The 18,210-nt window shown below is 42.7% G+C and overlaps 1 protein-coding gene across 1 annotated transcript in view; it reads left to right on the top strand.

Annotated features, from left to right (window-relative positions):
• Nucleotides 1-18,210, top strand: part of IPMK (inositol polyphosphate multikinase) — a 130,848-nt gene that overhangs the window by 53,537 nt on the left and 59,101 nt on the right. The window contains exon 3 of the mRNA XM_069240976.1: nt 13,000-13,096. Within this exon, the coding sequence (XP_069097077.1) occupies nt 13,000-13,096 (97 nt within the window). The remainder of the gene's footprint in view (nt 1-12,999; nt 13,097-18,210) is intronic.

An 18,210-nucleotide genomic window follows, 5' to 3' on the forward strand; every position in this document is an offset into this window, starting at 1 on the left:
CCGAGGATGGTGTGGTATCCAGACCTTTGTGCTTTTCCCTATGTCCCCTGCTCAAACTGTAGTTCAGACGGGACCTTTTCCATCAGTTGTTAGGAATGATTCTGCGTCCCAGTCCACGAAGTCTGTCTGTCTCTGCTCCTTTCAGCTGCATCAAGAGTCGGTCAGTGTAATTTTATTAGCTTGTCGTCCCTCAAAAAATCTGTTTGTTAGATGAACCAGTTTTGCAGCATGGTGCACAAACAGCAATGTGCACACCTTGAAGGCTGTTTGTCACAGGTTCTTCAGTTCGCACTCTCCTTACCTTAAAAGGCTGCGCGATGGGCACTGTAAAGGGGTACACAACTGTGTTATGTATTACTTTGCCTCCAAGATCAGCCTTCCTTGTTTTAATACCTTGATATGATGCAGTTCCTTAATAGTTTGTCCAGTCTATGTCCTCCAACTCCATTTGTTATGGCTGAGATTTTAATCCCTGTTTTAACTTTTTTGTTTGATTCTCCACTTCAGCCTCCTCACAGTTGTCAGTTATAGATGTTGACCATGAAAACAGTTCCTCGCAGCAATCAACTCTGTAAGGCAAGTCAGTGAGTTGCAGGCCCTAAGTGTCTGCCTGCTGTTTACATCCTGTTCTCTGACAAGTTGGTGTTGCAAACCATGGCTACTTTCCTTCCTAAGGTGGTGCTTCTCGTTCACTTAAGACAGTATCTCACCCTGCTAATCCCTCTCTGCCCCATCCCACGAAGGAGGAGCCACCCCGGTTGAATCCTAGGGTGGCAGTCAACTTCTACCTGAAACCCACAACAGATACATGACTGGATGACCAGCTCTTCAATGGGTACTGTGGTTTCAGAAAAGATCAAGATGTCCAGAAAGATCTTTGTCTGCATCAAGGTCTGTTACTCTCTTGTTAAGAAGGAACTACCTGAAGGAATCAAGGGCTCATTCTACCAGAACCAAGTCCTAAACCTCCACCCTTGACAGAGGAGTTCATATTGCAGACATCTGCAAGGCAGCTATGTAGACATCCCTAAAAACCTTTGCTAAGCAGTAATGACTGGGTTCTGAAATGAACTGGATGGCCACTTTGCCGGATCTGTCTTCCAAGACTTCCTAGTTTAACCGTCCATTAGCCCTCCTCCAAGAAGGGTACTACTGGGGAACCTATTCTACAGGTGAGGACTCTGCAGGTAGAAGCACTCATCAGTAGAGAAGCCTACTTACTTTCAGTAACAATCTTTTCTTGGGGGTACTCTGTCAACCTGCTGACTCCTCACCGATTCCATGCGCCTCTCTGGTTGATGGATCTTTAATAGGGAAACATTTATTAAGGTCCCAATTTGAGTTAGTTACTGCATTACTCCTAGTAAAATCATCTGAGTTTGTTACAGCATTACTCGTAATCGGTGTTGCAACATCTGTAAACCTCGAAGTCGTGGAAAGAATAGATGGAAACTGACATTGTTATGCTGGGGCGAGTGCTATATTGCTCCGATTAGATCATTAGACATACTTTCTGGTATCCCGCCGAAGGCAATACCCCCCTACAGGTGTGTTTAGAGCCATGATATTTCTGAACCCAGTCTGTTGCCTGGGATTATTCTGCGAGTGCGGAATCTGCATGTAGATTGAGAATCCACAAGAAAGATCTTTAATGAAGACAAGTTACTTTTTTTCTTTTCGTACCAGACTTTCCTTTTATGAAAGTGGGGTTGATTTTGTATTTAAAGTATACCTGACTTGCAGGCACACAACTGGTTCAACATCTTCTACAGTTGAGAGGCTCTTAAAGATCTGGTGCATGTACTCCTTGGAGGAATCTAAATTAAAAAAACAGACATTTAGAAAAGGCCTACAGAAAATCTTTTCAGGAGCTAGAAAAAAGCTTGCGGCAAGCCAAAGCTAGCTACCTCTGTGGTGAAATTGTTGATGGTAGAAATTCTTCCTGCACTTTCCCCATTCAGTTCTCTTTTTTTAATCAACAGTTTTTATTTAGACCCATACCTTGCTGAGAAGAGTTCTGCAATGAACCGGCTGTTTAAATATTCTTTAAGGTGATAAAGATTTATGGGCACTTTGGCTACTCAATGACTTAAAAGAAAACTCTTCTGTAGTCCCTCTCTGTGACTGGGTATTCATTTTTGTTGGGGAAAAGCATCAATTTTATTCAAATGGAAGAAATTTGGCCTTCATTACTTGCTGCAGACCCTGTTCCCAAGATCATTGTCCTGCAGCAGTCTTACACTACCTGGTGCCGTGCATCACCAGTTGTGTAACACAGTTCATTGCGCGCCTAAGCTAATTTTGCCGGAACCTTAAATTACGGGATGGTATTGTCGCTTTTGAAAATGTGTTGACATTATTCCAGTTACACTAGCAATTAACTTCTGACTACCCTTCTCCCTGATTTGGGTAAAATAACTGAAGGGGGTCATGGCCGAACAACTGTACAATACCTCAAAAGCCTTAATATTCTTGTCTCATCGTGTACAGGTTTCCATCCTGGCAAAGACTGTTGACATGTATGGAATTAGAAATGTTCGGGGTGAAAGAGATGTGGCAGTAGTGATCATGCTGGACCTCTGTTGCATTTGATATGGGGGACCATACAGTCCTGCTTCAGCAGTTTATTAATATTGTCTTAGAAAGCACAGGTATTGACTGATTTTCTTTGATTATTAAATCTCTTTGCCCCCCTCCCTTCCCTAGCTTGTATATGTTGGCTGTGATCTGAGGTACCAGAGCATTCCCCTGGACACTTAACATTTCAGATCTATGCCTTACCTCTTGCTATCCTAAATAACTGTTTTGGGTGCAGGGCAGGGTCTTTAGCTTGTGACATCTAGGTTAGCATAGACTGGATAAACATGCACTGCCAATTACCCTGAGTTTGAGAATCTTTTTGGTGTTCATTTCACCAGAGGATGTTACAACTGTTTAAAATTAAATGCAAGTTAGAGCAAGCTAAATATTTCAAGTGCATCTAGCTGCAACTACTATGAATTTCTCAAAAGTGATACTTGATTAGGAGACATCTCTCTGTACGCAGGTCAAGATTGTATCTAGTAGTTATACACTTCAGGTTGTTGAGGTAAATGATCCCATTCCTTCCTAAAGACAAATATACATACATAGTTAATGCTTGTATATTTTGTAAAATTGACTGTTACAGTAGTCAGTATTTAAAGTTGTTGCATACCTGACAATAGTACTCCAGCAAGCACCTACTTTGACAGTTAGGACGTAGCTGCAAAATTAAGCAGTTAATATGTACATGTGAAACCTCCTTAGGGATCCCCTCTGATATGTTTAAAGCGGACCAGAACACCTGGAGTCCATACATTAATAGGCTTTCTAACGCCATTTTGATTACCAGATCTTACCCTGACTCATGGAAAGAGGCTGTTATTGTGCCCATCTATAAGAAAGGAGAGAGGAATTCCCCGGGAAACTATAGACCTATCAACCTTCTTGACAATCTTCAAAAAATATTTTGCCATCAACGGTTGAGCAGGCTGAGCAAATGGAAAGTGGAAAACCAAATCCTAAACCACCTCCAAGCGGGCTTTAGAGAAAAAATCAGTACAATAGATCAGATATTCTGCTTTATTTCCATCAAATGGAAAGTTGTCGATGTGGACTTAGGTCATCTATTTGTAGCATTTGTTGACCTAAAATCAGCTTTCGATTTAGTACCCCGCTACAAATTGTGGGAGGTCTTGTCTAAAATGGGAGACCCTTGCTCTATTCAGAATATTATCAGAGATCTTTATACTGGTAATTATGGCAGAATTAGATGGGGTCGGCAAGGTGAATTAACTGAAAAATTCCCTACTGCTCGTGGCATAAGACAAGGCTGTGTACTCGCCCCTACCTTATTTCTTCTTTTCGTAAATGCATGCATTCCTTATCTCATGGAGTGTTCCAACGATGCCCCCCAAATTAGTAGGGCAGAAGATCCCCTGCCTCCTATTTGCTGATGATACCTTGTTGATATCCCAAACAGCCACAGGTCTTTCAACCCTGCTTTTGAGGTTCATGGACTTCTGTAATGACCATGGCCTGGAAATTAATCGACTAAAAACTAAGTGTATGGTGTTTGGGGATAAAAAAGGCAGGATGCGGCGACCCATTTACTTAGAGGGCGCCGCGTTGGAAAGAGTTGGCGATTTCGATTACCTAGGCCTGAAACTAGAAGACTCGCACAAGTGGTATTGTCCTCTTCAGAAAGCTAACTTCCGCCTGAAACAACGGGTGAGTGGTATTGTAAGATTCGCCGCTAGATCTCCTAGCTTTGCCATGACGCCCGCTATTGAAATTTATAAATCACAAGGGAGGGGGGCCTTTATGGAGCCGAACTGTGGGGCCACTGCAATTTAGACGATCTGACAAAGGTGGAAAACTCTTTTTTTTAAGGTCGTTGTTAAGAGTTCCTTCTAGCACTCGAATGCTCCCTATTCGAATGGATTTAAATCTGACTCCCATTAGCCAGATCGCTGCTCTCAGGCCTTTGTTGTTTTGGATTCGCCTGTGGTCACTAGACTCTCTTATTCCCTATAGATGTGAGCTAGTCAATCTGATGGCCAATAACACTAGTTCAAAAATCAAGTGGTGTGTGTATGTAGAACGGACCTTCTCACTACTTGGTTTGGGGTCTTATTGGAAGGATCCGCCATCTATTCCAAAAAATGCAATACACATATTGAAGGATGCATTTTGGCTCTATGTCCAACTTTCACAATTGTCTGCTGTTTCATCATCTTCCATGACGGGCAGTTTTTTACAAATTAAATGCCACTATGAATCTGCGCAATATATGGACATAGTACTCTCTGCACGTGCATTGTATATTAGATTTAGGATAGGCTCTCTTCCTCTGCGCACCCTAACACATAAATGGACTAACACTAGTTGCACTTCTAAGATATGCCCGATGGGCTGTGCCAGGGAAGAATCCATAACCCATGTCCTCTTCCAAGGCCCTGCATACCATAAACGGAGAGTTTGTTGTATTATTCCTTTATGTAGGAAAATGGGTTTTAAGAACTGCTTACTGGCTTTGAGAATTCTTAAATCTGATTCATCTGTTTTAGTGGCTTGTTGCCTGGCAAAATATCTAGATTCTATTTGGCATTGTAGTCTGAATACGCTTAAAAAAATAGAGGAAAACTTAACAATAGACGTGGGGAGTGGCCATTGATGAATCCATTTGTGAATTTTAATGTATGCACTTATAACTTTTTATTGTCTAATTTATCTTTTTATGTGTAGATACTTTTATATTTTTAAATAGAAATGTTTTCTTTTATGTGATATGTCTGGTTAGGTTGGTATTTGACTTTTGATACCTATCATGCAAAATCCTGCATTTTTACACTAGTCTATAATACGGTATGAATTTTCAGAGGGAAAATGCTTACGTTTAACATTTTTATGTAGCTTAACTTTTTATGCCTGAAATCTTTTTTACATAGCTTGTTGTCTTGTAAAACTATGAAACTGTGAATTGTGATGTGCTTTTATGGTATTTACTTTTACCGAAATAAACCGAACGAACAAAACCTCCTTAGGTTGGACCACATATTGGCGGCTCCAACCAGTGGTTGGAGCAAAGTGTCCATATTAAATACCTCTTTATGGTCCACTGTCTTCTTGACCTGGAGAAAATCAGAATTAGTCAACTGTCTGCAGCTGTATACTCTTGACCGATTGATTTGCTCTGCAAACTTGCACCAGTTCTAAGTCCCTTTGAGAACATACAGACAAATTCTACACTGCGTGCCTTTCACCAAGACTTGAAAACATTCCTCTTGTTAGGAGTTGGAACATTGTTTCTTACTATATCCTGGAATGCTTTGCCTCCTAAGATGTGCTAGACAGAACTTATTTTGCTTTCCCATCACTTAACTTTTTCTTGAAGGGCCCTTCTTTTTAATATTTGTTTCCTGCCCCATAAAATGGCAAGAGTTGTCATAAAATCAGATAAGTAAAGATGTTGGGTCTACTGCCTTGCTACTTGCCAAGATTGTTGCTCCATCAAGAGGACAACTATACTTCATTTGTCATAGCAACTTAACAAGAATACATACAAACACACACATGCTATGTTAATTGGTAAAACTGCTGAGTCACCAGCTCTGTCTTTAATTCTGCATTATGAGTGTATTATATTTATCAAGTCTGTAGCAACACTGTCATTTCTGTGTTGTTCACCCCTAATTTTTCCTCTCTTGCTAGACCCTATCTTTGCTGGAATTTGAACTCTGTGCTAGTTAACCCCGCTAACCAGTGGTAAAGTGCCAGTGCTCTCATCTTAAACATAGCTGAATTGCCATAGATTTATATATTTAAATTGCATATACGTCCCTAGCATATGATACAAAAAGTACCCCAGGCTTGTAAGTTAAATATCAGTAGTGGACACTTGCACCTATGGTGCCATACACTACAGTGGCAGTGTGAAACATATCATCAGGCCTACCAGTGTACCCTGACTACAACAGTGTACAAAAGTGCAACTCAACCTATTAAAATAACCCTTTATACAGCTCAAAACCTCCCTTTTAAGTAACCATGTTCTGTGCAAGCCACTCACCTGAATTCCGGGATTTCTGATGGGACGAGGACTAACATGACCACAATGAAGAGTACATTGCTCTCTTGCAAGTCCTCAAGGAGAAGGGGTTTTGGGAAGAGAAAAAGAGAACATTCTAGCTTCTGCTTTGTGGACTGCAGAATTGGACTGATGGACCCTGGACTGTGTGTTGTGTTGGGTGCCAGGACTTCTGATTTCTTGAAATACTGGGTTCTTGTTTTTTTAGGATTCTGGGCTGCAAAATAATTACTTCATTAACACACTGAACTTGCATAAACTATTGCACATTTCATAATGTCAGTTATTGTTGACATATTGTGTATACGATTTTATAAGGCTGAACAAGTCTCGTCCTCTTTTTACAATACGTTCAGAGTCTCTGAAGCAATGTCCAAACTCAAAAACAATCAACTTGACGAAAGGGCTTCTTTGTGTTCTGGCGTAATCTCTTGCCAATAATAGTTCCCATAAACTTGCACTGTTTCCAATCTCCTAATTCTCAGGGGAGTGCTTGATACAGGAAATACGTATTTCCTTAATGCCTGTTAAGCAGTATCTTGGATTCCCCCCCCCCCAACCAATAAATCGTGCTAGTTCTTATTGTCCTAAGTTATTTAGACGACAGACCTGTGTTTTGTTTCATTTAAACAATTAATCTTTCTTCACCTTGAAATGAAGTTACTTGCTTGAAACCTTCAGAAGAGCCCAAACCGCGTTTTTTCACCTTTCTTATTTTCTCTCTTTTACAGGAAATATGGGATCACCAGCCAAAGATGGAAGAGAAGAGCTGACTCTGCAGGAAGCTGACCGGAGGGCGAGGTTTGCCTGAACTCCACTTGAGGCTGTCCAAAGGATGAGAAATGCTGGAACTTGACTGGAAGGTGGTCAGAGAACGAGAAACACTGGAACTCGACTGGAGGTAGGCTGGAGAACAAGGATCTCGACTTGACTGGAAACCGGTGAGCAGAGCAATAGGTACAAAGCCAAGCACGGCCTCAGACTTGCAAGCATCCTTAAAAAAATAAAATGTGCACATGTGCCTTTTGGCAGTTGATTGCTTGTTAATCAAATGAGCAATTATCCTCCTGATGGTGCCACATGTTCAATACAGATCACATTGCGAAGAGCACATGTTTTGGCAGTTACACTTGGAGCAGGTGGAAAGGCAGCTGGTTGCTTGTTAAGGAAATTATCAATTATCCTCCTGATTGTGGCACATGTTCAAAATAAATCACATTGTGAAGAGCAGATGTTTTGGCAGTTACAGCTGGAGAGGGTGGAATACAATGTGCATAATTAACAAACATTGGTTATAATAAATGAGATATTTAACAAGCTTTGGTTATTGCAAACTTTATATTTAAGGATGTAATCAGTATACTCAAGTAAGTCCGAATGTTGCAAGCAACAGCACCTTACTGTATTCGAGCTCTTTGATGTGCTAGTGCACCCACAGCAAATGAGCAACACCTATATATGTCATGCAGCCTTCAAGGAAGTGTGCTTGATATTTTCAAGAAAAACATGTAAATATTTAATGTTAACATTTCCTTACAGTGATTGGCGCTCAAAATCTATTTTCCACTGTGGCAGACCTAGATATCTTATGTGAAAACCAAGGTACACATCTAAATCCTAACACATTATCTTGGGAATGTGACTAGGTAGAAAAGTAATTATAATTATTATTATTAATAGTTATTACAAATCAAATTCAATGATAAAGCAAGATTTCTAATAAATATTAAGGGACAGTAACATTTAGAAAATTACCGTTTCCAGCCCGAAGTTCTGAGATCTAAATCACACTTCTGCCAGCAGTGATTAGCATTTGAATAGGTGTGAAAAACGTGTAAAATGCCTCCCTGGAGCAACCTGTAGTCTGACTTGAGTGGACAGAGGTTACTTCTCTGAATCTCCCTGAATGCATAGGGTAGGGTAGTGAGCATCCTTTTTGACAGTGTCAACCACTGTTTAAATGTCAAATTCTGCTTGGCAGGTTTTCTGGATTTACTTATAACACTGGGTGCAGACCAGAAAGTAAGGTGCCCAAACAGTTCTTGTTTATCAACTGTCTGGTTGCTGGAAAACCCTGTTTTTTTATACCCCACTTCTGTCTCTGGGTTATTGTGGGTACAGGTGATGCCCCAAAATGGAGTTTAGCATTAGTTATGGGACACTGCTCCTTTTTGTACCAGGACGAGGAAGTGGACTCAAAGAGTCATAAGGGTGACCTCCTATTCAAGCCTACAGGGATACAAAAAGCTACAGTGATGCCTTTCCTGCAACTGCCCAGTTGACCTTTGGCAACTAGACCTTGCTGTGTGCCTCTGCCTGACACCCTTTGAGTCTCAGAGGTCCTTCCCTGATGTCCTTGAGGGCTATAGAAGTGTACTCTTGTGGTGGACTGGAACGTAAAGGACTGGGTCCTGATTTAAAGTTTGTCAGGCAGGTTAGTCCGTCACAGATGTGACTGATATCCAGTCCGCCTTATTACGATTTGTATATGTGGAGGCTGGCTTGGTTTATAGTGGGTACTTGATGGTACTTACACCTTGTGCCAGGTCCAGTTATCCCTTATTAATAGATTAGTAGTGTTCTAGCAGCTTAGGCTGATAGAGGTAGCTATAGCAGAGCAGCTTAGGCTGAACTAGGAGACATACAAAGCTCCTACTATACCACGTATATCTTATAGTACTATACCATAAGAACCATAATACTCAGAGGTACTAAAAAATAAAGGTGCTTTATTTTAGTGATAATGTGCCAAAAATATCCCAGAGGATATATTCTCTTAGGAGGTAAGTAAAATACACAAAATATACACACAAACCAAAATCAGGTAAGTAAGCAGTTAGAAAAGTAGTGCAAACACTGTAGAATACAATATGATGCAATAGACCTAGGAGCAATACAAACCATATACTAAGAGAGTGGATTGCGAACCACTTAGGGACCCCAGGCCTAGTGTAGTGTAGAGGGTCGCTGGGAGTGTAAGAAAACACTAAGGGTCTCCCAGGTACCCTACCCAAAGACCCTGTAAAGTAGGAGTAAAGTGACCCTGCTTCCCCAGAAACACACTAAAGTTGTGATAGTTGTGGTCTTTGCAGAATCTTCTGACTGCAAAGCACTGAAGGCAAATTCCTGGACCTGAGGACCTGTAAAGAAAGGGGACCAAGTCCAAGAGTCACCCAAGTGTCTAGGGGGGAGGCAGGAGCCCACTAAAGCCCGGATGAAGGTGCAAAATGGCTGCCTCCGGGTGGAAGAAGCTGAAGATTCTGCAACAACGGAAGTTGCCAGGAACTTCTCCTTTGCACAGAGGATATCCCACGGCGTGCTGGAGGACGCAGAGCTGTTTCCTTGCAGAAAGACTGCAAACAAGCCTTTCTAGCTGCAAAGGTCACGATTGAAGAAATGGGTGCTGCCCGGGCCCAGGAAGGACCAGGAGGTCGCCACTTGGAAGAGGAGACAGAGGGGGCCTCCAGCAACACAGAGAGCCCACGCAGAAGCAGGCAGCACCCGCAGAAGTACTTGAACACAGGTTCAAGAATACTGAATACGTCAGTCGTCTCAACCCTACAAAGGAGGGTTCCATGAACCCGGTGGTCAACTCAGCGAGTTGAGCAATGCAGAACGGAGTGCTGTGCACAAAGGATTCCTTGCAAAAGTGCACAGAAGCCCTAGCAGCTGCAGTTAACGCAGTACACAGGATTACTGTCTGGTGTGCGGAAGCAAGGACTTACCTCCACCAACTTTGGACAGGAACACTGGACTGTCGGGGTCACTTGGATCCAGCTCCTGTGTTCCAGGGACCACACTCGTCACGATGAGAGGGGACCCAGAGGACCAGTGAAGCAGAAGTTTGGTCGACCCACAGGAGATTTCTTCTTGGCTTCCAGTGCAGCATGAAGGCAGACAGCCCCCAGAGCATGCACAACCAGGAAACAGTCGAGAAAGCCGACAGGATTAGGTGCTAAAATGTCACTGCTAGTCTTCTTGCTACTTTTTTGCAGTTTTGTAGGCGCAGTCAGCGGTCGATCCTAGGCAGAGGTCGAAGAGGGAGATGCAGAGGAGCTCTGGTGAGCTCTTGCATTCGTTATCTGAAGAGAAGCCTGTAGGAGAAACCCTAAATAGCCGTCAGAGGAGGATTGGCCACCTAGTCAGGTAAGCACCTGTCAGGTCTCTGACATCACCTGCTGGCACTGGCCACTTGGAGGCCTCCATTGTGCCCTCGCACCTCTGGATTCAAGATGGTAGAGGTCTGGGACACACTGGAGGAGCTTTGGGCACTACCCCTGGGGTGAGGATGGACAGGGGAATGGTCACTCCCCTTTCCTTTGTCCAGTTTAAAGCCAGAGCAGGGGTTGGGGGATCCCTGAACCGGTGTAGACTGGCTTACGCAAGGAGGGCACCATCTGTGCCCTTCAAAGCATTTCCAGAGGCTGGGGGAGGCTACTCTTCAGCAGCCCTTAACACCTATTTCCAAAAGGAGAGGGTGTAATACCCTCTCTCAGAGGAAATTCTTTGTTCTGCCTTCCTTGGACTGGGCTACCCAGACCCCAGGAGGGCAGAAGCCTGTCTGTGGGTTGGCAGCAGCTAAGTCAGAAGGTAAAATCTTCGACCAGAATGAACCAGGTTGGTGTATCTGGCTTGCGCTCCACTGTGATCAGTTTCAAATTGTACCTACCTCATGTGCACACATGTGGAACCCACTGTCTAGAAAACCTGTGTTAGCATTAAACCACAGACGATATCCTCAAAACCTCCTAAATCCACCCCCCCCCCCAAAAAAAATACCAGTTTTATGTACTGTCCTGATAGGTACCCAGAAACCCCTAGTCCCTATTTTCCATTTCATAGATATGCGTCTTACAACTCATAAATATAAAAAGACCATAAATACCCCGAAAACATATTTAACTTTGGGTTTAAATTTGAATTTAGACATATGGGTTAACCAGAGAAAACCTAAATTAAATTAAATAATTTATCCTAGATTATTTTCAATTACTTCATTAATCCATAATCATCAACCCTTTGTGTTGGGGAACCGTTTCTGTAAATATAATCACATGAACTCTCAATTGCCCTGGGAATATTTCAACAACTTCAGATACAAAAGTGTACCCATTCACTAATCCAAATGATATCCACCATTCCACAAAAACAAAACCTCTGAATCCAAATTAATCCGTAGAACCCCAGTAAGATCAGTATAATTATATGATACTCCAAAATAGGCATTTCATCCGACCTCACATGATTAGTACTGCATGACCCTGTTGCCTTGTCAAGTCACATATTAGTTTCCAGTACTATTTACATGGCTTTGGAATGCTATTATGTGCCTTCACCTAGTCAGTTTATTCAGAAATTATTTATAAATCCAACATATTAACCTCTATCTCACCGGTAAGCTCCTAGCTGAAAGACGCGCTGCTTGTACGCTCAATAATGTCGTCCTAAAGAGTAATCCGTTTTCGACTTGGTCTAAATATAGATTGGAAAAAACGAAATGGAAACAGGGCTAATTCAACAATGCGCTGATTTTTCAGAACAAGCTGTTGCTGCCATGTTATACTTAACATATTGCCACAACTTTGCTTGAATATGCGATCTATCTGCTAACCAGCCAATATTGGCCTTAGACGGAGTATCTGCCGAAGAAACATAACTTCGCATACGTTCCAATGGAATTGTATTGTTAATTGCTGTGGTCCATTATTTCAAAAGACCCCGATTAAAACATTAGGATAAAGCAAAAACTAGTCCATCATGGCATCCATTCTTAGCCAGAGACAGTTACTATTGCTTTCTCATAGTAAACCAAAACAAAGGTAATAATAATCAACAAAAAACATAAGAAAGAGTAATCCAATTGTGACTCTAATTCAATATAGAAAAACATAACTATGTTGCCCTAGGGATTGCCCATGGCACCCCCTTTCCACCAGCCGTTGCATCGCGGTGGCCCCGCCATACAAAGGCTGGTGAAAAGGGGGTGCCGGGGGGCCCTTGACGTGGACAGTGCAGGGGCCCTCATAGACAGCCCCATTGCGCTGAAAGTGCGACGGGTGCTGCTGCACCCGCCGCATTTCCAGCAGCTTGATTACAAGCCGGTGTCCATGTTAAGGCTCTGTTCACCGCAGGGATGGTGGGCGGAAACAGCCAGCCCTGCGGTAAACTTGTAATAGGTCCGGCAGTGTTCTGGCCACACTGGTGGTCAGGTGGCAGTACGAGTTTGGCGGGCAGCCTCCACCGCACGCGTAACACTTAATGAGGGCCTAAGTCATATATTGCCTGAATTTATGCATGTTTTTATCCTGTAGCAATGGTGAGGACTGTGGTTGAGTTTAAAGAACATGTTTTAACATTTTTAACATATTTTTTATTTTTTTCCTTACCAGGTTTTTGATGATGATCCTGGTAACAGGAACCTTCTGGAGCTGCAGAAATATCTTCCGAAATATTATGGCATCTGGTCACCTCCAACTGCTCCAAATGGTAATACCCTAGAAATGATCAATCACTGTCTTTATTATTGGTCTTCTTTACATTAAGACTTGTGCAGGACTCAAAGATCACTTATTTTTGTAGTTTAATTTCCCTTTATACAAGTTAAATAACGCGGTCACCCTAGTCCCACTCGGTCATTTTTGGGACTTCTTTTCAGCTTTCCTTTGTAGACTGAAGCTAAAGCCACAAAATGGAGGCCCTTTGAGACTGTGGCATTGGCAGCACAGGTGTACAGCCTGCTTTATAGTGTGAAATTTGTGAAGGAACCAGTTGTGGGCTGTTGCTCACCTATCAATTAAGAAGCATGAATTCACCAGTTCTGCAGTCATTAGGGTGGCATGACACTTTGCCTTAAAATGCTGTGAAATCGTAGTTCTAGATAATGAAGTTTCTTCCAGTCACTCCTGTCAGTCTGTCTGCCATACAGACTACCTACACACCATATGAACTACTCTGCCACTGAACTCTTATGTGTCACTTTGTGTACCTATCCCATCACTCCGGTTGTATATTGGCAAAGTAAAACAATCAGCCTTTACTGGGTGGTTAATTGTAAGCCAATACAATTTTAGTAAGAACACAAACAAGTTAAAAACAGCAGAGCGAAGGGAAACAGGTGATAGGCTTCGTTACAAGAAGGCCAGTGTGCAAGAGGTGAAAACACAACTGTATCAAGTCAAACATCATAGAAAAGGCAGTAAAATCATTGTTAATACACCGTGAGCATTTAAAAACAGACTTCAAGTTAAAATGAGAAATAAAAACAGAGTTCACTGCTGTACTGTGACGGTGGTGGCAGGGGAAAGACGGAACCAAGTGTATTACTCCGTCTCTGTGCTGCTGCTTATCCCTTGTCCGAGAGGAAGCTGTAGCTGCTGTAGGAAGAATATTGCTCAACCCTTTTTCTTGAATGGTTCAAATTAAAAATATTGTGCCAATTAGGTTCATTCATGCAGGCCGTGATTACAGTGTGGAACAAAAACCATGTTCACACCACTGACTGTAAGAGCAATAAAAGAAGCACACTTATTCATTTTGTATTTGTTTTTATTGCTGTTCAATATTTCTTTTTTTCCACTGTGGAAACACCCAGGCTAAGTTGATATGGTTTTAAATCTTTCCTAAACTAACAACTCTGCTGCATTTCTCTTAGATTAGGCAATTTAGTACACTTTCCCCTCCATCCTGTTAGCGGATGACACATCAAACTGCATCAGCCTCTACAACGTTGGGACCATATGGGTATGCACGCTCATGTGGAAGGTAAAGTGAGTGTCTAATACTATAAAATCCTGCTTAGAGTTGAATTAGAGATGTGTCTTTTTTTTTTTTTTAAGCCGGGTAGTGTCATTTACCTTGTGATTGTCCAAAGGAGAGCAGACATTAAATGCAATGAGTTCACCAATTAAACTCTAGGTACGTGACACACTGTTCAGTTTAGAACAAGAACTTGCCTACTGAAAACCATGCATTGTACCTTTTTAAGTCTCGGTTCAAACCACTTTAGCTGTTGCCCAAGCTCATTTAGTAAACCAATCCATTCACTGAAAGGGCTCTGGATCGTCCATTGGTTCATTTGCGTCAGTTCACGTGTTCCCCCACCCCCTCTACCCATTGCTTAAAGAAAGTGTACTTAACTTTGTGGATCCGGCCATAGGAGTATTTCAAGTTCCCTAGTAGCAATTGTATATTAGTTGTGTTGGTGTGCTTGCAGAAAGACTTTCTCTTTGCAGTGAATGCAGGTGGGAAAGAAACATGCATGCACTGTAATGGAAGCACAGTTGTGTTTCTAGGTGTTTCCACTCTCCTAATATGATGTCTAAATGTGATTTGGCACCTAAATGTGAAAACACTATCCTCTTTAGTTTGCACTGATGGTGATTTTGCACCTAAGTTTGAATTATGGTTCTAATAGCGTTCCACATCTTTGCTAGTGTTGCGCAAGGGGTTATCCTGCATCTCATTGTGCTTTCAATGTGAGACCTTACTGATGCACAGCTTTTACTCCTAATATGGTATCTTACTACTAACCTTTGTGACTGTACTGAATGATACCAAATGGTTACTGTGCAATACTGAATCTGATTTTAAACATGAATAGCCTACATGTTTCCCGCATTTTGGGACATTGCTTCAGGGACCAATAGGCAGGCAGTGTCACTGAGCCACAACTGTGCAAGGTTAGGGTCTTCTGTCAATGGTCTGTTGAGGCTTGTTTTATAATGGAGTAAGAGCACATCAGCTTGCTCCTGCACCTCATTCATTGTGGAAGACATAAAATATATTCCTTTGTTTAGAAGTCACCAAATTCGACCTGTGAAAGGGTTCCTGCGAGTGCTTTCACTGCAACCTTTAGTGATTGTGCTACCTCTCGATGCCTGGTTGCATGATTCACCACAACCATGTTGTCTGACGCTGAGGAGGGGTTGCTGGGTTCTGGAATGTTCCCTCCGTGGTATATGGTTGGGTTTCCCTGCCCTGTGTGTCCAGCTGCATGTATATTTTGTATCCTGACTTTTACTTTGCCTAGGTGTCACACTAATCTAAGGATGTGCGCAAGGGCCTAGACTTTTCCCTAACTGAGTGCGGTCCTGCACCTGCTCTGCAACCTGGATGGATGCACACGGCATAGCCTCATTCAGGGCAGAGGGCAACTGTCCCTCTCCGGACTACAGTGTATGAAATGATGGTGACAGCATACTGTATTTTCAAGAGGTCAGAAGTGTCACCAGACCTCTTAATAGCTGCCACTGTTAGTGAGCCCTATCGGTCATCCTTGTGTGTATTGCTATTGTGCATTCCCTGAATCTTGTGCTGTCATCCTGTTTATATGTCACATACATGCATATTGCATGTAACTAGTGTAGTGATAAACTGTGTTTGTCCGTCTGAGTAATGAGGCCAGTGTGGTTCATTTTGGTATGCCCCAGGCTTGGCATAGCTCAAGATGGAGAATGGGGACTCTGCTCTGAGACAGTGGAAGTGTATTACCTGCAGTCCTACCACTGTAGGGATGAGAACCACCCACTGAAGTAAGAAGGGTGGAGACAGGGGTACTTGTAGAAATTGCAGTTGTCGTGAGACTGTTGCAAAAATAACAAGACTACTGAGTTTTGAGCGGCAGCACCACCAATCATGGGGGACTGACTCAGATCCCAAACTATTTGGCAGCTGTCGGCCTAACCCTTCCGGCCAGCCAGCAGCACTTCCTAGATACAGTAGGTAAAAGTGATTTGTGGCAGGCTATGGCATGACACTCTTCCTCGAGGAAGTTGTGGTGGAAACAGATCGTGCCTCGTTCTCTCAGTTACACAAGCATCATACATGTAATGACAAGCAGAAGCATATCTTCGCTCAATAGGATTTATAGGAGCAAATGCATTTTATGTAAAAAGGCATTAAATGCGATTATAAGGATGATTACATCAGAAACTATTACAAAGGTGAACAAGAAAGTGAAACTTAGAAACAGTCCCATCATATTTGTCACAGTAGTATTATGAATATTCCTTCACACATTAATAAGATTCCTAAGTGAGACCAAGTAGCTGTGATCGCCCTAATCCGCCTGTCTAGTCCCAGGAGTGTAGAAGTGTTTTGCTTTACTGCTGACCGAGCCAAGATGTACACACACACACACACACACATACTGAGGGAATCTCTTGAATGTGCTTCTTAGTCTAAAGAAGACATTTATTAAATCACTCTTCAATGCTCGTAAAGGAAGGTCAGTACAACCAAAAGTGCACCTTTAAAATGTGTGCAAAAATAAAGTGAGAACACGTACAAAGAATCATCAATCTATAAACAGCAAATGTATACTTGCAAAGATATATATATGTTCGGTGGCATGTGTAGCTGCAGATACACATGCTGTGCATTATCCTGCCATCTAGTGTTGGGCTCGGAGTGTTACAAGTTGTTTTTCTTTGAAGAAGTCTTTTTGAGTCACAAGACCGAGGGACTCCACCCTTTCGGCTCCATTGTGCATGGGTGTCGACTCCATCTTAGATTGTTCTCTTTCCGCCATCTGGTTCGGACGTGTTCTTCTTCGCTCCGTATTTCGAATCGGGAAAGTTAGCAAAATATCGAAAAATCAACGGTATTGTTCTCGTTCGGTACCGGGTTAGTTTTATTGTATCTGCACCGATCGCAGAAGCGCGCCGGCGGCCCTTCGGGGCTTCCGTTTTTCAGCGGGGCCTGGTCGGCCCGATCACATCCATCATCGAAGAATAATGGACCGGGCCCCCTTCCGCTTCTGTACGAAGTGCCACTCGAACTATCCCTATACAGACCAACACCTGGTCTGTAATCTGTGTTTGTCACCAGAACACAGGGAGGATACTTGTGAGGCTTGTCGAGCGTTTCGATCTAAAAAGACCCTACATGATCGACGAGCGAGAAGACTGCAAATAGCGTCGACACTGAGAGAACAACTCGACGTTGGAGAGGAGGAAAGAATTTCCATCCAGGAGACGGACTGACGAATCCGAAAGTGAGCGACCCTCGATGATGCGAACAGTGAGTAAAAAACTGCCCCTTCCAAAACTCACACAAAGATCGTTAAGGCCAAGGAGACGCCACCGCCAGCAGGCCATGGCTTAACCCATCGAAAAGAAGGTGACCAAACATCGGCACCGAAAAAGGCCAAAAATTTGCCAAAGACTGCCGATTCTGGCACCGAACAATCTCGACACCGAGAGTTCGACTCACCCAAAGTGAGAAAACTATCGTTGGAACCGAAAAAGACATTTTCTGAAACATCGGTACCGAAAAAAGCAGCTCCGGAGCCGAAAAGAAGCTCTTACACAGAAGAGCAAGGACTTTCCAACCAAATGCATGAAAGACACAGGTTTGAGCAGGAAATAAGTATGGATGAACCAGACCATACGCAAAGGAGGTTGCATATCCAGAAAGAGACTGGAAAAATACAAACTCTTCCTCCAATTAAAAACCAAAAGAAAACTGGCATTTCAGGAGACAGAAATGCAGCCGAAGGCAAAGGTGGCCCGAGAAAAATCCCCACCACCAAGGTTTTCACCACAACCTTCCCCACTACACTCACCACAACTGTCTCCAGTGGGAACACCTCCAATGCAGTC

This window comes from Pleurodeles waltl, chromosome 6 (assembly GCF_031143425.1).
Source record: "Pleurodeles waltl isolate 20211129_DDA chromosome 6, aPleWal1.hap1.20221129, whole genome shotgun sequence".
Classification (NCBI taxonomy): Eukaryota; Metazoa; Chordata; class Amphibia; order Caudata; family Salamandridae; genus Pleurodeles; species Pleurodeles waltl.